This window comes from Pan paniscus, chromosome 11 (assembly GCF_029289425.2).
Source record: "Pan paniscus chromosome 11, NHGRI_mPanPan1-v2.0_pri, whole genome shotgun sequence".
Classification (NCBI taxonomy): domain Eukaryota; kingdom Metazoa; phylum Chordata; class Mammalia; order Primates; family Hominidae; genus Pan; species Pan paniscus.
Window position 1 is genome coordinate 25,332,430 of NC_073260.2, and position 20,580 is coordinate 25,353,009.

General features: G+C 48.5%; 1 protein-coding gene across 33 annotated transcripts in view; it reads right to left on the reverse strand.

The window, feature by feature from the left end:
• Nucleotides 1–20,580, reverse strand: part of ZNF618 (zinc finger protein 618) — a 180,543-nt gene that overhangs the window by 11,081 nt on the left and 148,882 nt on the right. For 5 of the 33 annotated variants that reach the window (XM_034928893.3, XM_057298656.2, XM_063593927.1 and 2 more), the window contains 4 exons: nucleotides 16,465–16,704; nucleotides 12,731–12,814; nucleotides 10,244–10,288; nucleotides 9,099–9,176 (listed from right to left, as the gene is read on the reverse strand). In XM_034928893.3, coding sequence (XP_034784784.1) covers nucleotides 9,099–9,176; nucleotides 10,244–10,288; nucleotides 12,731–12,814; nucleotides 16,465–16,704 — 447 coding nt within the window. The remainder of the gene's footprint in view (nucleotides 1–9,098; nucleotides 9,177–10,243; nucleotides 10,289–12,730; nucleotides 12,815–16,464; nucleotides 16,705–20,580) is intronic. The other 28 variants (XM_055117726.2, XM_057298662.2, XM_055117729.2 and 25 more) reach the window with 7 other exon arrangements.

A 20,580-nucleotide genomic window follows, 5' to 3' on the forward strand; every position in this document is an offset into this window, starting at 1 on the left:
TGGGGGAAAATAATAGTCTTTTCAACAAATGGTGCTGGGACAACTAGATACCCACATGTAAAAGAATGAAATTGGACTCCCGCCTCACACACATATAAAAATAAACTCAAAATGGAATACAGACCTAAACATAAGAGCTAAAAGTATAAAATTCTTAGAGTTTTATAAGGAAACATATGAACTGATTAAGTCTTTGTGAACTTGGGTTAGGCAGTAGTTTCCTGACACCACTGCCTGGATATGACACCAAAAGCACAGAAAAAAAATAGATGAATGGACTTCAAAATTAAAAACTTTTATACTTCGAAGGACATCAAGAAAGTAAAAAGACAACCGACAGAATGGGAAAGATATTTGCAAATAATCTATCTATAGGGATCTTGTATCTAGAGTATATAAAGAACTCTCACAACTCAATAATAAAAGGATCCAAAAAAAACAATTAAAAATGGGCAAAGGCTGTTCACTGATGATATGATTATATACCTAGAAAACCCTAAAGACTTGTCCAAAAAGCTCCTAGAACTGATTAATGAATTCAGTAAAGTTTCAGGATACAAAATCAATGTACACAAATCAGTAGCACTGCTATACATCAACAGTGATCAAGCTGCGAACTAAATCAAGAATTCAACCCCTTTTACAAAAGCTGCCAAAAAACTGCCCCACCAAAAAACAAAAAAACAAAAAACAAAAAACAAAAACAACTTAGGAATATGCTTAATCAAGGAGGTGAAAGACCTCTACAGGGAAAACTACAAAACACTGCTGAAAGAAATCATAGATGACACAAACAAATGGAAACACATCCCGTGCTCATGAATGGGTAAAATCAATATTGTGAAAATGACGATACTGCCAACAGCATCTACAAATTCAATGCGATTCCCATCAAAACAACATCATTATTCTTCACAGAACTAGAAAAAAAATCCTAAAATTTATATGGTACCAAAAAAGAGCTTGCATAGCCAAAGCAAAGCTAAGAAAAAAGAACAAATCTGGGGGCAACACATTACCGGACTTCGAACTATACTACAAGGCTATATTCACCAAAATAGCATAGTACTGGCATAAAAATAGGCACATAGACCAATAGAACAGACTAGAGAATCCAGAAATAAAGCCAAATACAGCCAACTGATCTTCAACAAAGCAAACAAAAACATAAAGTGGGGAAAGGACACCCTATTCAACAAATGGTGCGGGATAATTGGCTAGCCACATGTGGAAGAATAAAACTGGATCCTCATCTCTCACCTTACACAAAAAATCAACTCAAGATGGATCAAAGACTTAAATCTAAGGCCTGAAACCATAAAAATTCTAGAAGATAACACCAGAAAAACACTTCTAGACATTAGCTTAGGCAAAGAACTCATGACCAAGAACACCAAAGCAAATGCACCAAAAACAAAGAGATAGATGGGACTTAAACACAAAAGCTTCTGCACAGCAAAAGAAATAATCAGCAGAGTAAACAGATAACCCATAGAGTGGGATAAAATCTTTGCAAACTATGCATCTGACAAAGGACTAATATTCAGAATCTATGAAGAACTCAAACAAATCAGCAAGAACAAAATAAACAATCCCATCAAAAAGTGGCCTAAGGACATGAATAGACAAATCTCAAAAGAAGATATACAAATGACCAACAAACATATGAAAAAATGCTCAACATCACTAATGATCAGGGAAATGCAAATCAAAGCCACAGTGCCATACCACCTTACTCCTGCAAGAATGGCCATAATTTAAAAATCAAAAAATAATAGATGTTGGCATGGATGTGGTGGAAAGGGAATACTTTTACACTGCTGGTGGGAATGTAAACTAGCACAACCACTATGGAAAACAGCGTGGAGGTTCCTTAAAGACCTAAAAGTAGATCTACCATTTGATCCAGCAATCCCATTACTAGGTATATCTTTCTTTGGAGAAATGTCTATTCAGATCCTTTGCCAATGTGGTCAATGAGCACACGAACAGATGCTCAACATTATTAGCTGTCAGAAAAATGTAAATCAAAACCACAATGAAATGCCATTTCACATGCACTAGGATGGCTATTATCAAGAAGGAAGATGATAAAAGGTGTAGACAGGGATATGGAGAAATTAGAATCCTCATACACTGTTGGTAGAAATGTAAAAATGGTGCAGCCACTTTAGGAAACAATCTGGCAATTCCTCACAGGATTAAACAGAATTACCTTACAGCTCAGAATCTCCACTTCCAGGTATATACCCAAAAGAGTTAAAAACATGTGTCTACACATATACATGACTTGTACATGAATGTTCATAGCAGCGTTATTCATAATAGCCCCGAACTGGAGATCTAAATGACCATCAGTTGGTGAATGGATAAACAAATTGTGATATATCTAGATAATGAAATACAACTCAGCAAAATAAAGGAATTATTGATAACACAGAACATGGACAAACCTCAAAAGTATGTTAAGTGAAAGAAGTTAGACACAAGAGGCTAAATACCGTAGAACTCCATATATAATAAAATCCACTAAAGGCAAAACTACAATGAAAGAAAGCAGGTGTTAGCTGCCAGTGACTAGGGTAGGAGAAAGGGAATGACTGCAAAGGGGCATGAAGGAACTTTCTGGGTTGATGGTAATATTATTTTTATATTTTAGAGACAGGGTCTTGCTCTGTCGCCCAGGCTGGAGTGCAGTGGCACCATCATAGCTCACTGCAGCCTCAACCTCCCAGGCTCAAGTGATCCTCCACCTGAGCCTCCTAAGCAGCTGGGACTACAGGGGCGTGCTACCATGCATGGCTTATTTTTAATTTTTTTGTAGAGACAGAGTATTGCTATGGTGACCAGGGCTGGTCTCAAACTCCTGGCCTCAAACAATCCTCCTGCCTCAGCTTCCCAAAGTGTTGGGATTACAGGTGTGAACCACTGCACCTGCTCTAAATTTTTTTAATTTTAATTTTATTTTTTTAGACACAGGGTCATGCTATGTTGTCCCTGTCCAGGGACTGGTCTCAAATTCCTGGCCTCAAGCAATCCTCCCTCCTTAGCTTCCCAAAGTGTTGGGATTACAGGCATGAGCCACCATGCCCAGCCACTGTTATGTATTTTTATTGTGATGGTAGTTAAACAACAGCACACATTTGTCCAAACCAATCAAACTGTACTCTTCAAATTGGTAAATTTTATTTGTCTAGTAAATTATATCTCTGTAAATCGGATTTTAAAATAAACTGTAAAGAAACCTATTAAGTTGGTAACAGGGATTAGCTTTGAATAGTGAAATTATGGTCGAGTCTTTACTTTCTAACCTCTCTGCATTTTCCCAATGCAGAGAATGCATTTATTTTCATAGACAGACTTTACATTCACAAAGGGGAAACACAATTTCCAATGAAAACAAATAGCCTTGGTATTTCTAGGAATCCAACTTACAAGGGATGTGAAGGACCTCTTCAAGGAGAACTACAAACCACTGCTCAAGGAAATAAAAGAGGATACAAACAAATGGAAGAACATTCCATGCTCATGGATAGGAAGAATCAATATTGTGAAAATGGCCATACTGCCTAAAGTAATTTATAGATTCAATGCCATCCCCATCAAGCTACCGATGACTTTCTTCACAGAATTGGAAAAAACTACTTTAAAGTTTATATAGAACCAAAAAAGAGCCGGTATCGCCAAGACAATCCTAAGGCAAAAGAACAAAGCTGGAGGCCTCACACTGCCTGACTTCAAACTATACTACAAGGCTACAGTAACCAAAACAGCATGGTACTGGTACCAAAACAGAGATATAGACCAATGGAACAGAACACAGCCCTCAGAAATAATACCACACATCTACAACCATCCGATCTTTGACAAACCTGACAAAAACAAGAAATGGGGAAAGGATTCCCTATTTAATAAATGGTGCTGGGAAAACTGGCTAGCCATATGTAGAAAGCTGAAACTGGATCCCTTCCTTACACCGTAAACAAAAATTAATTCAAGATGGGTTAAAGACTTAAATGTTAGACCTGAAACTATAAAAACCCTAGAAGGAAACCTAGGCAATACCATTCAGGACATAGGCATGGGCAAGGACTTCATATCTAAAACACCAAAAGCAATGGCAACAAAAGCCAAAATTGACAAATGGGATCTAATTAAACTAAAGAGCTTCTGCACAGCAAAAGAAACTACCATCAGAGTGAATAGGCAACCTACAGAATGGGAGAAAATTTTTGCAATCTACTCATCTGATGAAGGGCTAATATCCAGAATCTACAAAGAACTCAAACAAACTTACATGAAAAAAAACAACCCCATCAAAAAGGGGGTGAAGGATATGAACAGACACTTCTCAAAAGAAGACATTTATGCAACCAACAGACACATGAAAAAATGCTCATCATCACTGGCCATCAGAGAAATGCAAATCAAAACTACAATGAGATACCATCTCATACCAGTTAGAATGGCTATCATTAAAAAGTCAGGAAACAACAGGTGCTGGAGAGGATGTGGAGAAATAGGAACACTTTTACACTGTTGGTGGGACTGTAACTAGTTCAACCATTGTGGAAGACAGTGTGGCGATTCCTCAAGGATCTAGAACTAGAAACACCATTTGACCCAGCCATCCCATTACTGGGTATATACCCAAAGGATTATAAATCATGCTGCTATAAAGACACATGCACACGTATGTTTATTGCGGCACTATTCACAATAGCAAAGACTTGGAACCAACCCAAATGTCCATCAATGATAGACTGGATTAAGAAAATGTGGCACATATACACCATGGAATACTATGCAGCCATAAAAAAGGATGAGTTCATGTCCTTTGTAGGGACATGGATGAAGCTGGAAACCATCATTCTCAGCAAACTATCACAAAGACAAAAAACCAAACACTGCATGTTCTCACTCATAGGTGGGAACTGAACAATGAGAACACTTGGACACAGGAAGGGGAACATCACACACCAGGGCCGGTTGTGGGGTGGGGGAAGGATAGCATTAGGAGATATACCTAATGTAAATGACGAGTTAATGGGTGCAGTACACCAACCTGGCACATGTATACATATGTAACAAACCTGCACGTTGTGCACGTGTACCCTAGAACTTAAAGTACAATAAAAAAAAAAAAAGAAAACAAGTAGCCTTTCTTACTTTCTCTACTACAGTACAGAGATGTGAAAACCCTGGATTTGAACCCAGTTCTGCGATGGTGTGACACTGAATTGGCTACTTCAACTCTCTGGGTCTCAGTTTTCTCTCTTCCATCCAAAGTGCTAGGGCAGGGTAAGCTGCAGGAATGATTCTTATTCTCTGCCCTTCCATAGGACTTAGAATTGATATTCTTCAACTTGTATTAAATAACAATGTATAATACTGGTTAAGACTTTTTCTTCTCCATATGCCACAGGTACCACTCCCAATACAAATGAGTTAAAAGCTCTGTGAAAGGCTTGATTTATAGCTTGAGATGCAAATAAGGTTTCCTCAGTGTGGCTATCCTGTGTGTCCTCCCCGCTCCCCCACATGTACATTTGTAAAGGGCTGGATGCAAAGCTGGAATAAAGGTTGCTTCCCAGAGAGAGACCACTGCAGGCAGGAGAAAGCAGGCATTTCTGACAGGGATGGAAAAAGAGGCATCTGCTGTTGTTGGGTCTTAGAATGTGCCATGGCCCTTGATACTCTACATCCGTCATCTCTGGAACCCTCAACCCAGCCCTGCTGAGAATACCAATAAACCCACTTCACAGACAGAAAAACTGAGGTCCAGGGAGGTGAAGTGGCTCAAAGGGGTTAGAAACCAGGTGTGGTGCTAGGCATGGTAGCTCACGCCTGTAATCCCAGCACTTTGGGGGGCTGAGGTGGGTGGAACATTTGAGGCCAGGAGTTCAAGGCCAGCCTGGCCAACGTGGTGAAACCCTGTCTCTACTAAAAGTACAAAACTTAGCTGAGCGTGGTGGTGTATGCCTGTAATCCTAGCTACTAGGGAGGCTGAGGCACAAGAATCGCTTGAGCCCAGAAGGTGGAAGTTGCAGGTATACAGCTGAGATCGTGCCACTGCACTCCAGCCTGGGTGACAGAGCGAGACTCTGTCTCAAAGGGAGAAAAAAAAAAAAAAAAAAACAAGAAAGAAAGAAAGAAACCAGGTGTGGTCACCTCCAAAATCCTAAACCCATGAGCTGCCAGCTTGCTTGCTGTCTGGAAAGTCTCCCAATCCCTCTTAGCTGTGGTCCTCCTGGCTGTACTTTAACGCGGAGGCTGAAAGAGATGACCTCTGAGAGGGCTTCCATCTCTGCTAACCTTCCATCAGGGTCTACCTGAGGCTGCACAGGGTGGATGTTGAGAGCATGGGCTCTGGAGTTCATTGCGAGAACTGGAATCCTATCTATAGCCTGCCACAGTGACTGCATAGCCTTGGACAAGTTACTTAACCAGTTTGTGCCTCCGTTTCGTTAGCTATGAAGTGGAACTGTTATGGGCACTTAACTCTGAGGGTTGTTCTGAGAATTAAATGAGTGAATATATGTAAAAGTCTTAGAACAAAGCCTGGCGCCACGTAAAAGCTCAAATGCTATTGGATGCTTTTTTTAAGGAGCTCTGCAACTTTGGGCCAGTGATTATGTTCTCTGAGCCTCGGTTTCATCATCTGCATAATGCGGATGAAAACGTCAACTACCTAATCAGGAAGATCTGATGAAATAACCTGTGTAAAGCTCTCAGTACCACAAGTGACGCATAGAAAGCACTCACAAAATTTTAGCTATCTTTGGTATTATTACTGCCAAAGCATGCTTCTCCAACGTCACCAAGGCACGCCAGGTTTTCCTACAGCACAGAAAGGAAGTTTATTAGCGGGAATTACCCTGTGCCATTCAGCAGCCCCATAATGAGATTGGTGTTATTCAAGGCTGATCCTCCTTATCGGCGGCGCTGTGAACTGCGCAGCTCATGATGCTTAATTTCTCTCTATGGAGCCAAGCCTTTAATCCCGATTCAGTGTGGCTGGGATTCAGCCAGGCTTTGCGCTGGATGGCCGGCCAGGCACTCTCTGGCTGCGCTGAACCAGAACAAAGCAGTCCACGGCTCCACTCCGAAAACAAGTCAAGATGCTTGGAAGAGGTGGGGCCACCTCAAGGCTCAGACCTGATTTGCATTTTAATGGCCTCCAGGGATGGGAAAGCACTGGCACCCAGGCTCTTCCCTAATCACAGCTCAGCTTCCAGAAGCTGGCAGGGCGCAGGCAGAGTGCCGAGGATTCAGAGGAGGAGTGCAGAAGGCTGTGCTGTGGGAGTCTCAGGACCAAGCGATATGTTCAGGCAGTGGTTCCCAAGCAGACTGCCAACTGCTGTCCCTAGCCCGGGGATCCTGCTTGCCCATGGGGTCTAAACACCTTGAGCTGGCATTCAAGGCCTTCCCTGGTGAGGCACAGCTGACGGCAAAGGAAAGCAGGGGGTGGGAAGCATGGTGTGGGGAAGGGGATTTTCAGGCCCTTGCTTTAGAGATGGAGACACAGCTTCCTGCAGGAGGTCACACAGCACCCAGACACACCAGTTAGAGCAGGTCTCCGAGGCATGTGCCTTGGCTGCCACTCCAGAGCTCTGTCCTGATTTTAAGTTCATTAGAAACAAATAATAGGCTCCCCAAAAAGATCATCTGATTTCATGCCTAATATACAGCAGATACCCAATTAATATATGCTGGATGGATGAATGAATGATAGAGACTACACTAACAGAACAGTACTTAGCCTAAAAGAGATTCTAGTCCTGTAATACTCTATGCCAGTCAGGCCAGACCTGGGAGATGATGTCAAAGATTTGTACAATAACAATAACAGGTGAAATAACAGCAGCTACCAATTACTGAGCACCATTATGTCAGGCACTTCTCACCCATTATTTCTAATGCCTCTAGAGAATTCCTTTGGGGAAAGGGGTGGAGGGACAGCTAACTGCCTCACCAGACTCACGTTTCCCTTTGCAGAGTGGCCAACTGTCCCGGGACAGTGGCTCTGGACACGCTTCCACCCATGGATTCAGGCTGGTCATGTGGCTAATTCTCCACACTGGAATTTGAGCATTTACAGGTGTCACTTGTGGTCTGAAATGGTAAAGAAGTGTGCCTGCCCCATAGTCTCTCTCCCCATCCACAAAGAGAGAGGATGCTGAAGATCTAGAGGAGGACGGAGCCAATAGAAAAAAGAGCCTTGATCCCTGAATCACCATGTGGAAGCCACCCAACTAGATCACGTGCATTGGGCTATAATGTGGGTGAGAAGTAAATGGTCTGTATGTTTAACCACTGAGAATTTGGAATTATTTACTTATTCCAGCACATACTGTCTCCCTGAGACTTGTGTTATGCTGTGGTGAAATGTAACGAAAAGGCTGCCTAGAGAGCAGATGACTGCACCTGTAGCTCTAGAGCAGTGGTTCTCAAAGGGCAGTCCCTGAACCAGTAGCATCAGCACTGTCTTAAGACTTACCAGAAATGCAAATCCTAGTCCCCACCTCTGCAGACCTACAGAATCAGAAATTCACAATGGAGCCTAGAAATCTGTGCTCAAGCAAGCCCTCCTGGTAATTCTGATGTGTCCTCAGGTTTGGGCGCAACTGCATTCTGGGACGTAGGGTGTTAGTGAATGAGACTCTGCTCTGAGGCGGGCCTTAGCCCAGCTTGCCTTGGGCTGCATGTCTCTCCATCCCCACCTTCTGCCTCTGCTCACCTTGATCTCAAACCACGTTCCATTTCCACCTGCACATTTCACTTCCAGGCTAGCTCCTACTTGGCCTTTAGGACCAGCCAAGAGGCCACCACCTCCAGGAAGTCTCTTCAACTCTGTCCCACCTCTCCGTGTTCCCACAGAGCCTGTGCTGCCTCCCCACCGCCCCCACCTGCAGAGCACAGACCAGCCTGTGTTAATAACTGACTGACTGGGGCTCCCTGCAAGGAGGTTCCATGTCCTGTGACCATTTTCCAGGAAAGAGCGGCCTTCTCCAGGGGCCTCAGGTCAGGCCCTAACCATCTCTTCAATTTGCAGGAACTGAGGAAGGAGAGGGGGAGAGAAGCCGTATCCTACTTACCTGCGTGGGATTGCATGTGCTCCAACAGGTTGTTGTAGAACTGGAACTGGATCCCACAGGCGCCGCAGGTGTAGGGTTCTGGAGGGAGAAATGCGGCAGCCACGTTAGGGGTGGGACCGACGCAGACCCCTTCTGCTGGGCTGCAGGCAGCTTCGCAAGTGGGAACCCAAACACACACCGGGTCTCTGTGCTCAGGGCTCTGGGCCCGGCCTGCCTGCCTCCCCTGTCACTAGACCCATGAGGGAGAAGCTGGGTGAAGGAATGATGGAGAGAGGAAGCCATGCAGAGAGAGACCATTAGCTCAATTGAGCAGCTATTTATTGAGTGCTTACTGCGTGCCAGCCACTGTTCGGCGCACTTGAGATGGGGGTAGGGAGGACAACATCAACATCAACAGACCAACGGCCCTCTTGGGGCAGAGACTGAGTCTCAGGGTGTCACAGCCCCAGCTCTCTCTATGGAACCACATGAGGTCACTATTTGCCAAGTGAACAAATGAATGAATGTATGAATGAACAAAAACCAAGGTAACAGACATAAGGAAAGCAAGAAGGAAAAGGGTAAGAAGTGGAAAAAGCCACAGAGAAGCAGGAGGAAGTGGGGATCTGATGGGGAAAGGGAGGAGGAGAGGGAGGGAGGCGTGAGGGAGGGCAGGCATAGAAACAGGCACAAGGGGCGCAGGGGCCTGGATCACTCAGCTCTCTACTCTTAGCACTCACGTCAGTGCCTGGCAGAGAAGAGGGAGAAGGAGAGAAGGAAGAGGGAGAAGGAGAGAAGGAAGAGGAAAAAGAAAGAGGGGTGGGAAGAAGAGCAAGGAAAAGAAGAAAAAGAGGGCTGCGATGGGGCTCGGAAGAGGTGTCCTGAGGCTGCCCGATGACTGTGAATGGGAAGGCCTGAGCTCCTGCCAGGGCTGGGGCAGCAGAGCCAAGGCTGCTGCTGGTCAGGGCTCTGCCCCACCCCGTCCAAACTGCTCCACCCGCCCAGGGCTGGACCTCGGCCTGCCTCCACCAGCTGCCGGGTCTGCCCGGGAGGGCAGCCCAAGGTCCATCTCACACAGCCTGGAGGCTCCAGGAGCACGTGGCTGGCTGAGTTCCTTCCCTGCCCTGCCTTGCCCTCTCCAGCCCCCCAACGAGACCATCACTTACTCTGTAGGAGAGGGAAAGGGTTGGAAATCAGGGGACTTGCAGTTTCTGCAAAAGAGAAACAGTTTAGCCATCTCTTCTAGTTCTGCTGTTCTGTGCTGATAGTCATAATTTTTATTCTTAATAACCAGTGAGCTAGATGGGGCTTTCAGAGGAGTGGGGGGCATCCGAGAGGAAGGCTCACAATCTGGGGTGGGGTTGCAGGGAGGCTTGACACAGAGGCCATGCCTTTCAGAGGATCAAGGTTTACTGTGGGTGCTGGGGCCACCAGGCAGGGCAAGACAAGTCACTGCCATCCCTCTGGGACACCCTTCACTCTGAAAGAGTGAGGACACATGAGTACTGGTGAGAAGACATCCTTGCATGGCAGCTCACTTCAGGACAGGGAGCTGGCAGCTACTTCTAGGTTCTGGCACCAGGGTGGGGATGTTTGGTACCAAACACCAGAGCAGCCACCAAGAGCGGCTGTGCTTTGGAGGGCTCCTGCTGGCTGGCATCTCTCCCTCACTTCCTGGCACTGCCAGAGGTTGGCAAGCCTCAAACGCAGCAGGCAGCACAGCGGGGCCAGATGGTCTAGATGGGGAATCCTGGCTCCACCACTTATAATCTGGGGGACCTAGGGCAGCAATCCACCTCTCCTGAGCCTCAGTTTCCCACTCCAAAAAGTGGGGATAACAATAACATTGACCCCCATGGGGCTGTGGAAAGGAGGAAGACAGATAAGACATATAAAGCTCTGAACACATGCCAGGCACACAGTAAGCGCTCAATCAATGGCGGCTGCCAACAGCAGCAGCAGCAGCAGTGCTTGCACTATCGTTCCCGATTGTGAATATTAGCTCTGGGGGCAGGGGACGCATGGGGGTGCAGCATGGCTTGGCTGGGAGCACAGGGCACACCTGGAGACCTCGGTTCCACCCCGGCGCTACTACTTATTCCTGTGTGGCCTTGGGCAAGTCACTCCATCCCTTTCAGGCCCACCTCTTGGAGAGGTTGGGTGGATTACGTTGTTCAAAACCTCATTCCCTTCCGCAGAGCAGTCATCAAATCACTTGGTTTACTTAAAAAATAAAAATGACCAACTATCACCACCAAAAAACCCTAACACCTGAGTATGTAATCTGTGCCAGGGACTCACTGAATGTTCACAACCACCACGGGGCTGTGTGTGTTCATCAAGCCACTTTACAGCAGAGGAGGAATTCAGAGACTAGCCTAAGTCACCAGCTAGTAAGTGGTGGAGCTGGGGTTCACATGTGAGTAAGAGCCCGAAGTGGAGCTCCTGTTACTAGGCAGATGCCTCCACACTCAAGTCTGGGCTCCTGGCTGTCTCAGAGGGTCCCCGATGGTTGTGATGTGTTCGTCACCTGTCCACACCCAGGCAGTGCCCAGCCCAGTGCCTGGCACAGGCTGACACCTAATATGTAGTGAATTAAACTTCAACCATGCAAGAAAGTGAGTGGGTGCCTTCCCCTAACGTAATCACAATGTGAGAATTCCTCTCCCCTCCTGCCCTGCCTCTCAGGGTACAGAACAGCTTGCTGTGCCCTGCTCGGACAGAGGCTGCTGGTGACCAGCCAGGCACCCCCCAGGCTGACCCCGGGTCTGATGGGAGAGGCCCCTTGGCTGCTGCTCTGGACATTCTAGGGCTCTGCCGCGGTCCTGCAAGAGGCAGGCGTCAGGGGGCGCCAGAGATCACCTGGAGCCTCAGTTTAAACCCACTTGAGCAGGTAGGGGCTGGAAGGGAATCTTCGTTCCAGTGGCTCCAGGGCCAAAATGAGACCAGAACTTGGGGCCTCTGGCTCTCACAGCTCTCTCTCTCTCTCTCTTTTTGAGACAGAGTCTCGCTCTGTCACCCAGGCTGGAGTGCAGTGGTGCAATCTTGGCTCATTCCAACCTCTGCCTCCTGGGTTCAAGTGATTCTCCTGCCTCAGCCTCCTGAGTAACTGGGATTACAGCTATTGTATTTTTAGTAGAGATGGGATTTCACCATGTTGGCCAGGTTGGTCTCGAACTCCTGACCTCAAGTGACCCACCCACCTTGGCCTCCCAAAGTGCTGGGATTACAGGTGTGAGCCACGGTGCCCGGCCTCTTAGAGCTCTCTCAACTGCACTTCCTTTGCTTCTCCTGTAAAGAAACTGGCTGAGACATCTACCCTAAAAACATAGCAGTGGCTCTCTCAGGCCCAATCATCTGGGGTCAGCTGAGTTGATGCCGCAGGCTATGGGGAGGGGTGTTGCTCTCTCCATGGGGGAGACAGAGAGGAGGCATTGTCCACTGATGCCCAAGGCTCAGAGGAATGTCCCTGGAAGAAAAGGCCCCTCCTGCCTCTGTGGTCTCCCTCTAATTCCCTGCTCCCAGCCTCCTCCCAACAAGATCCATAATGCACCACAAAGACCCCAGCCCACAGGATGCTGCCGCGGCTGCCAGGGGGGAGCGGGCGAAGCTGGCAGCTGCCGCACAGGATGGCTGTCAAGGGGCACACTCACCGCTGGAGTTCTGCGAACTGCTGTTCGTCTCTTCAAAGTGGTTTTGTGCTTTGCCTTCTACTCTCCGACTGAAAGCGCTTTCTGCTGGGTGGGGGACAGGAGAGAGAAAGAAAATAATGGTGATTGGTCAGCACTAGGTCTCAAGGGAGGGGTAGGCTGGGTGAAGGCCAAGGACTCTGCTGGGCCAACTAGCTCTCGTGAGGGCTCCGGGACCTCAAGCCAGACCTCCCCAGGACCCTCTGAGTGGCCTAGTCCCTTGGCAGGGCCCCAAGAGACCCTCCTGGCAGTGCCCAGGAGGCCCAGGCACAGGGGCTGGGGGAGTGACATGCCCAAAAACACAAAGATGAAATCCAGCTGGAGAGCAGATGGCAAATGGGCCTGAGTCTCCCATCTTTGGCTCCTGGAGAGCCACAACCGTGACAGCAAATCATTGGATCTACCGCCCACCACTCCCTGTCAGATTCTGCTGCCACGGGCCCCACCAAAGTGCATAGATGATGACAGCATGTTTTCTGGTGATTCCAGCTCCATCAGCTAGGTGGTCCCTGGTGACAGGGAGGGTATCCTGCAATAGATGGCGTGACACGGAGAGCGGGGGTAGCCCCACACCCCCAGAGGCCAAACCCAGGCAAAGTCTGGTCAGTGTTCCCCCAGTGGAAGGGATGGGTTCCCCCTGAGTGACTACTGGGGTGTCTCTGCTTACAGGCTGCCATCTACCTGAGGGGCCCACCCTCTCCCAAGTGCTCTCTAGAAACCCTGCAATGCAGAGATAGGGTCCAACCAGGTGGAAAACCATGAATTTATCCCCCACCTGCAGAAGGTATTGAAACAGATGATCCGAGTTGGAAGACAGCCCAGCTTTTCCAAGGTGCTCTAGGCATGAGGGGGATGCCAGACGATCCCAGAGATAAAGACCTCAGGGAACCAGTCAATTTGGGATGTGCAGCTGACCCAGTGCATTTCTTAAGGAGAAACAATTTGCCCAAAGATATCAAAGGCTCCGCAAAGTCTGCTCGCAAACAGACCCATTTAGATTTACTTAACCTAGCCTTCCCCAAACATAAGAGGGGTTCCCATAGAACCCCATTTTTAAAACATTAGATTCTGAAATATCTCACAAAATTGGTGATCTTGAGAATGCACTTTGGGAAATGCCACTCTCACCTGGTCCACCCTGCTCCGGAAGAGCAAGTGCTTAGTTTGTGGGTGCCAGGGTTGCGGATGGTCATGGGGACAATGGGAAAGGAAGCCAGAGGCAGTGCCTGCAGACCCTGCCCAAGTCCCACCTCCCCCTGACCCCTGTTATCCCACTGTAACAACGTCTCCTGACACAGGCTCCTTCCTGCAGAGGCTGCAGCTAACATTACAAGGACAACCCTCCCTTCAAAATGTGTCTGTGAAATGCCTGGGCTGAGAGTCCCAGGGAGCATCTACAAATTGGCACAGAAGGCCCCTCTGTTCTTGGTCTAGGGAAAGGGGTGGGGGGGGGCTCTCATTCGCTGGCACCTCCTATGTACCAGGCACTGGACCAGATACTTTACATCCAAGTTCCCTCTAATTCTCCCAAAAGCCCTGTGAGGGCTGCACTGTCATTCCCATTTCACAGGTGAAAAAACAAAGGAAAGAGGGAGATCGTCAAGTTACTGGGGTTGGATGTACTCCTAACCCTCCAAGACGGCAGAATCAGACTTCACTTTAGGGGGAGGTGCTTCCTTTTGAAAAAGGCCTTGGGTAGAGAAGTGACTGCCTACTCCATCTTCATCCTTGCGTACGTTGGGTGACTGGTACTCATCTATGGAGGACTTCTGACCAGCACGCTGGTAAACTTACCACAATTGAGGCTGCAAACTCTTACACTGCTCAGCTGATAATGCACATTTTGAATAGCTTTCCTTGCCACAAGTACCCCTGGCCGAAAAATCAACATGCGGCACCAGAGGTGAAATCCCATACAGGGACGTGCCCATACACACATGAAGGGCCACTTATTCCAGGACCAGGAGGTGACTGACAGTTTCTTCCTCAACCACATACTATCTTATCTCCCATGCAGGCTCCTGCTCCCAACCGGATGCCCTCTGACCTGCTCAGCTGGTGAATCCAGAGGTGACCCCTATCCACAAGTCTTCCAAGGCACATGAAGGCAGCCTGAGGCCTGTCCCATAGCTTGCTGAATGCCTACTCAGAGACACTGAAGCTGGAGACCGGCCACGTACCACACCCTGTCGGCCGCCCTCTGCAGAAACCGCAGGCATAAAAACTCCCAGCCACAAAGTGCAAGAGAGAAAGCAAGATTTGAAAGCCATGATTCCATGATTTAGTGGAGCCAATATCTATCACCAATGAGACCGTGATGACCAATTTGCTTCTAACTAATTTATGCTACTGTTGAAAAACACAACGGCTACTGGCTTTTCTCAACACGGTACCTGAAAAACCATGACCTTCAAGGCTGACTGACTACTCTCCTTTTGGGAGATCTAAGCACAATAAACATATCTTCAAAGAATCACGCCCTCGCCCAAAATTAGCCTCCTGAACTGAGGAGTAAAGGAAAGCACGGCTTAATCACTCGGCTGGGTTGTCGGTCACCGAATGAACCAAGTGGATCCTTTACCTGAATTCTCACCCTGATCATCTATTTATTTAAGAAATGGCTTTGGTCTCATGAGGACAACTGAAGGGCCCACGATCCCAGAGGCACCACATCATCACTCTGCCCTACAACCCACAAGTCCAGGCAGGTGGCCCAGGGCTGGTTCCATCCAAATGTGAATCTAAGAATTCCTGACTTCTGGTCCTCAGCACACAGTGTGTCTGGCCAGTTTTTCTGGAGGAAATAACTGCTCGGAACTTTTTATTGTCTGTTTACCCCTCTGGAGCCAGAGTCCTTTGCAGTGTGAACTGAGGAAATGGTGGCATCCACTGATTTCCTGCTGGGCCTGTATCTCATGGAGGAGTTTCACGGGTAGTGCTACAGAGGGGGAGGGCAAGAGACCAGAGATCTAGGTCAACCATCCGGCTTATCCTGCTTTGTTCAGAGCAGATCCTTGTTGAAATGACTTTTTTTAAAAATTAAGTTTTCTGAAAGGTGGGAGATGCAAACTCATGCCAACAGGGTCCAGGCAGGCAACAGAAACAGATGAACTGGGTTGGATGTAAGACAGACAACAGTGTGATCACAATGAGAAGTGACACCTGCCACATGGCCATTGTGTTGGGGAGGCAGTAAGGCGTGGTGAGGATGTGGAAAAGTGGAGAGCACACACTCTACTCAAGGAGGCAGCCAATCGTTGCCCTGTAGGAAAGTGGGTCCAGGACTGCCAGGTCTGACTTTTCAATGTCAGGTAGAAATCAAAAGTTTTACATAAAATTTGATGTTCAGAAGCTGGCAATTAACTAAAAAATTTTTTAAACCTTGTGAAGAATGTCAAAACAGGCCCCTCAGGCCATGATTTGGGAAAAAATATTCTACTACTTAAAAAAAAAAGTTTGCAAACCTCCTTGTACAACCCTCTGATTTAAGGTGAGAAGACTTGGCTCAGAAATGTGAGGTGGCTTGTCATGGTCACAGAGCCAGCCAGAGGCAGAGCTGGGACTCAGATTTGTCCCAGATCACTACGGGACTGCCACTCTTGCTCTTGCAAGGCAACAACAACCCCAGGCACAGCTGTGGCAGGTGGTGAGAAGGGCAGTGGGGGAGAAAGTGTGGGGGTCACATAGGCCGTTGGTACCTGCGGTTGCCTTGCTCGCCGGAGATCCCGAATTTGGAGTGCGGAACGTCTGGGTTTGGGTGGCTGGAGGGGTGCGGTGTAAGAGGGTGGCGCATCGGACCACGGAGGCCGGAGCTTTTTTCCCCGACTGGTTCGTCTGGGTCTTCGCTGCCACGAAGCGTGGAGATGGGGAGACCTCTGGATGTGAACACTCAGAGCCCGTGTCTGGATCATCCGGTGGCTCCCACCCGGGGGCAGTACCTGAGAGGGTCACGCTCTCAGTCCCCGAGGGCCCTCCCAGCCGGCAGAGTGAGTGGCCTCTCGGGCCACCAGCCCCACATTCCAGGGTTGGGACTGTCTCTGTCCAACCTCTTCTTGTGCCACAGAGAACAAGGATTCTCACTTAACTCAGAGCCAGAGAAAGTCCAGGAGTCTGGAACCTTCTGTCAGCTCACGCTTAGTTATCTGGAGGCCACCAACCAGCCCACTGTGTAGGTCACCCATAACCCTTGACCAGCCCAGTCTCTGGACTGACTGGCTCTTAGGGCATCTGAATTACTTAACCCAGGCCCAAGTGCATCTTCTGGAATGTTGGTTTCTAAGCTCCTTTTCCTTTAAAGGAAGGCTGGCTTGGAAGTTACAATAGGAAGCAGACAGGCAGGGACACGCCGGGGCTGGGGGGAGGCAGAGGGGCCTGATAGTCCCTCCAAGGTTTTAGGGCAAGGGGCTCTGTGGTGCCTTGTGGGCACTGACTGGGAACTGTTGCTCTCATGGGACACCTGACGCTTTAATTGAAATAAGTGTAGCAGTTCCTGGATGCTGTCTGGGGAACCCTGCATCACCATTACCCAGGCCCCCTGCCTCCCTCACCTGAAAATTCCGTAGAAGCTGGAGTCACTGAGAACCGGGGGCTGACTCTCAAGCAGTTTCCACCTCTGGTGGTCTTGGGAGAGCATCAGTCGGCCTCCTTCACCCTCCCCTGAACCCTTAGCAGTGGTGGCCAACCCCTGAACCTGGCCGCACTTCCACACTTCAACCTGGCCTCTTTCTCATGAATGAGATTCAGAGATCATGCAAAATCCACAACTCTCCCTGAGGGCAGGAAGGGGGCTAGGCAGCAAGAGGAAGCGGGGGCCCTTTGGTACTGACCAGAGGCTCACAGAACCCCTGAGAATTAGTAACACCAGAGGGTACTGTCTTGACTCAGTGCCTGGCCACAGCCCTGACCTGCCTAGCGAAGGACCTGGCTGTTGCTCCCCTGGCCCAGGCAGGTGGAGGCAGGCCCCATTATCTCCCTGCTCCTAAGACAGCGTCCGTCCTGGGCACTGTTTGCAGAGCCTAAATGAAAGGGCCCCCTGGCCCGCCACCTCTGCTCATTCCTGGCACAGAAGGCGAAGCTCAGCCCAAAGAAGCAGGATGCAGGGCCTTGTCCAAGGTCACAGAGGAACTGAGTGGCAAAAAGAAAAAGCCACTCTATGGTCCTTCATTTACCACGCTGGTGCATGGGGTGAGCTGTGAGGACTGGGGCTGCCCATTCTCCCCCGTGGAGGGTCACCCACTCCTCGCCTACAGTGGTGGCCAGATGCCGGGAGCAGGGAGTTCTTTAGTCATGCCCCACTTAAACAAGCCCTCATCTGCCCACCCCAGCCCCAGAAACAAATCCCAAGGCCTCAGTCTGTGGAAAACACTTGTGTCCCTTGCGACCTGAGCTGCCACTCTTGGGACTCTCCCTTCCTGAATCAGGAACTGAGAAGTCTTGGGTGGCAAAGGACACTTGTATACCTTCTCTCCTGCTCTCTGTCTCTCTTTCTGAGCCGAGGGGCCTCAGAGGCCCCTGAGTCCCACCAGGGGATTGCTTGTCTCATAATTTCCAATTTTTTTTTTTTTTTTTAAGCCACAGAATGAACCGACACATTCAGTGTTGCAATAGGCACCCGGAGTCCATTTCTAATATCACTGCTGGCTTCCTGTGTGAGGCAGAGTTTGGGGACCACAGCTGGTAATTCACTGTAATGGAACCAGCCTTGAGTCTGGAGTGAGGCAAATCCACCTCTGAAGCCCAGCTCTGTAACCCTCGGCCTCCACAATCTTGGAGACTATACCTCCCCTCTCTCGGCCTTTGTTTTCCCGCCTCGACTCCACCAACACTGGGATGACCCTCTCCGCATAACCAGTCTCACGGGGACTTTATGGGAATCCAAGAAAGTCTCAGAAGCATCCTGAATGATAAACTGCTCTTCAAATGTAAGTATCTATTACTGGTATTTTTCAGAGATTAAAAAAACCCAAGGCCCAAAGGCTTATTCTGGCCACAGACATAATAAGTTTGTTGATGGCAACACACAAAGTTAGTGCTGAGATGAGACAGGGCTCAAGTCTGCCGGCTGTGCAAGGAGGCCTTTGGCACAAGGCCGTGCACTCCTCTGCTCTCCATGGCAGTGACCCACACAGGAACAGAGTTTCTGAGCAACAGCCTGATCAAGCTGCTTTCCCTCTGAGGCTTCAAGCTCCATCCTTGCAGAATGACTCTAGGAGCCCCGTTGGATCAGCCCATTACAGAGTCTACAATTCCTGCTGTAAAGATCCTGGCATTCTGAGGCAGACAGCCCCCTCTTTCCCTGTGGCAGGGAGCTCAGGAACACGCATAAAGCACATGGTATCATAGGCCTGAGGGCATCACCTGTGTGCTCTGACCACCCTGCTTGGGACCGCTCCCCTCTCCAGCTTCCTCACAGGCCATTGAGCTCCTTGCCTTCTCATATCCTACAATATCCTTTCTCTTTCAAGCTCATAGCCTTTGTGCATGCTATTCCCTCTGCCTCGAACATTCTTCCCTCAAACTTTTGACTGTTGGTCCTACACACTATACTTAAAAATCTCTTCCTTAGGGAGTCTGCCTCCCCCAAAACTCCCCATCTGGGACCATTTATTTGTCAGTCCCCTCTTGCCTTCCCTTTCAAGGACTGATCACCATCAGTAATGACACACAGTATGACCTTTGAACAATGGCTCTCTCCCCATTAGCGTGTATGCTCCAAGAGAGCAGGAACTCTGCCAGCCTTGCCCGCCATGCACAGAGTGTTTGGCACGTTCCCTGAAACACAGTGCTCAAGAGACATTGTGGAATCCGTGTATCAATGCGTGAGCGGCCAGGAAATTTAAAGTCAGAACTGCTGAAGAAGAGCACATCAAAGATGGGATCCCAATGAGGGCACATAATGGTACCATGAAGCTATCTGACATGTTATCCTCCCAGTGGTCCCAAGGGTATAAGGCAGATGGGGCTACTCAAGCTCAGAGAGGTATGGCTATCAATTCTGGGTCACAGGGTGGGTTGGGCTGGGCCAGGATCAATGTCCCAGGCTCCTGACTCATTCTACTTAACAGTGTGCTCCCTCTGTTGACCTCACAGGGAACACTGTCATGCTGGAATTCCTACCTGAGCTCTTCCTGAGAAAGCATGAAAGAGTCTCAGACAGACTGGCTGACTTCCCCTGTGGGAAACACACATGCAGTATCTACACACAAGAGATATCTAAAAAATAACAGAGCACTGTGGTCTCCTTTCCAGAAAGCTGAAAATTTAACTGGACCAAAAAAATTTAGAGAATGCATGGAGCAAAGAAATTTAGAGAATGCAAGGATTCAAGAAAAGCAACCACACAATCAAGGGAGTGGAGAGGCCAGGGGGTTTCCCCGAAACTTCCACGAGGTAGAGGAGGATGAAACTGCGTTGGAGGCAAATGGAATCATGTGCTCAAGGGCTGGAGGTGGAGAAGAATGGGAGATGGGATGCAAGAGGAGTCAACCTGGGAACCCCTCCTCGTGAATCTTCATCTTAGAAAGAGAACTGGAGAACTCACACTTCTGGCCATGATGGAGTAACTGATACAAGACTAGCCTCCTGCCATATTCAACTATAAAGCTGGACAAAGGTAGTGCAGAACTGTGATTCAGGAGAGAAAACATGATGTGAGCCCCATGGTCACTCTAGCTCTCTGCTTGGGGAACCCCTCTGGACCAGGGCAGAGAGAGGTGGAGCCCAAACATCTCAGTGAACAAAGGAGACAGTGATCTGAGTTCAGGGCTTTTGAGGTGGCTAGAATTTGCACGGCAAATTAACAAAGAAGAGAGAAT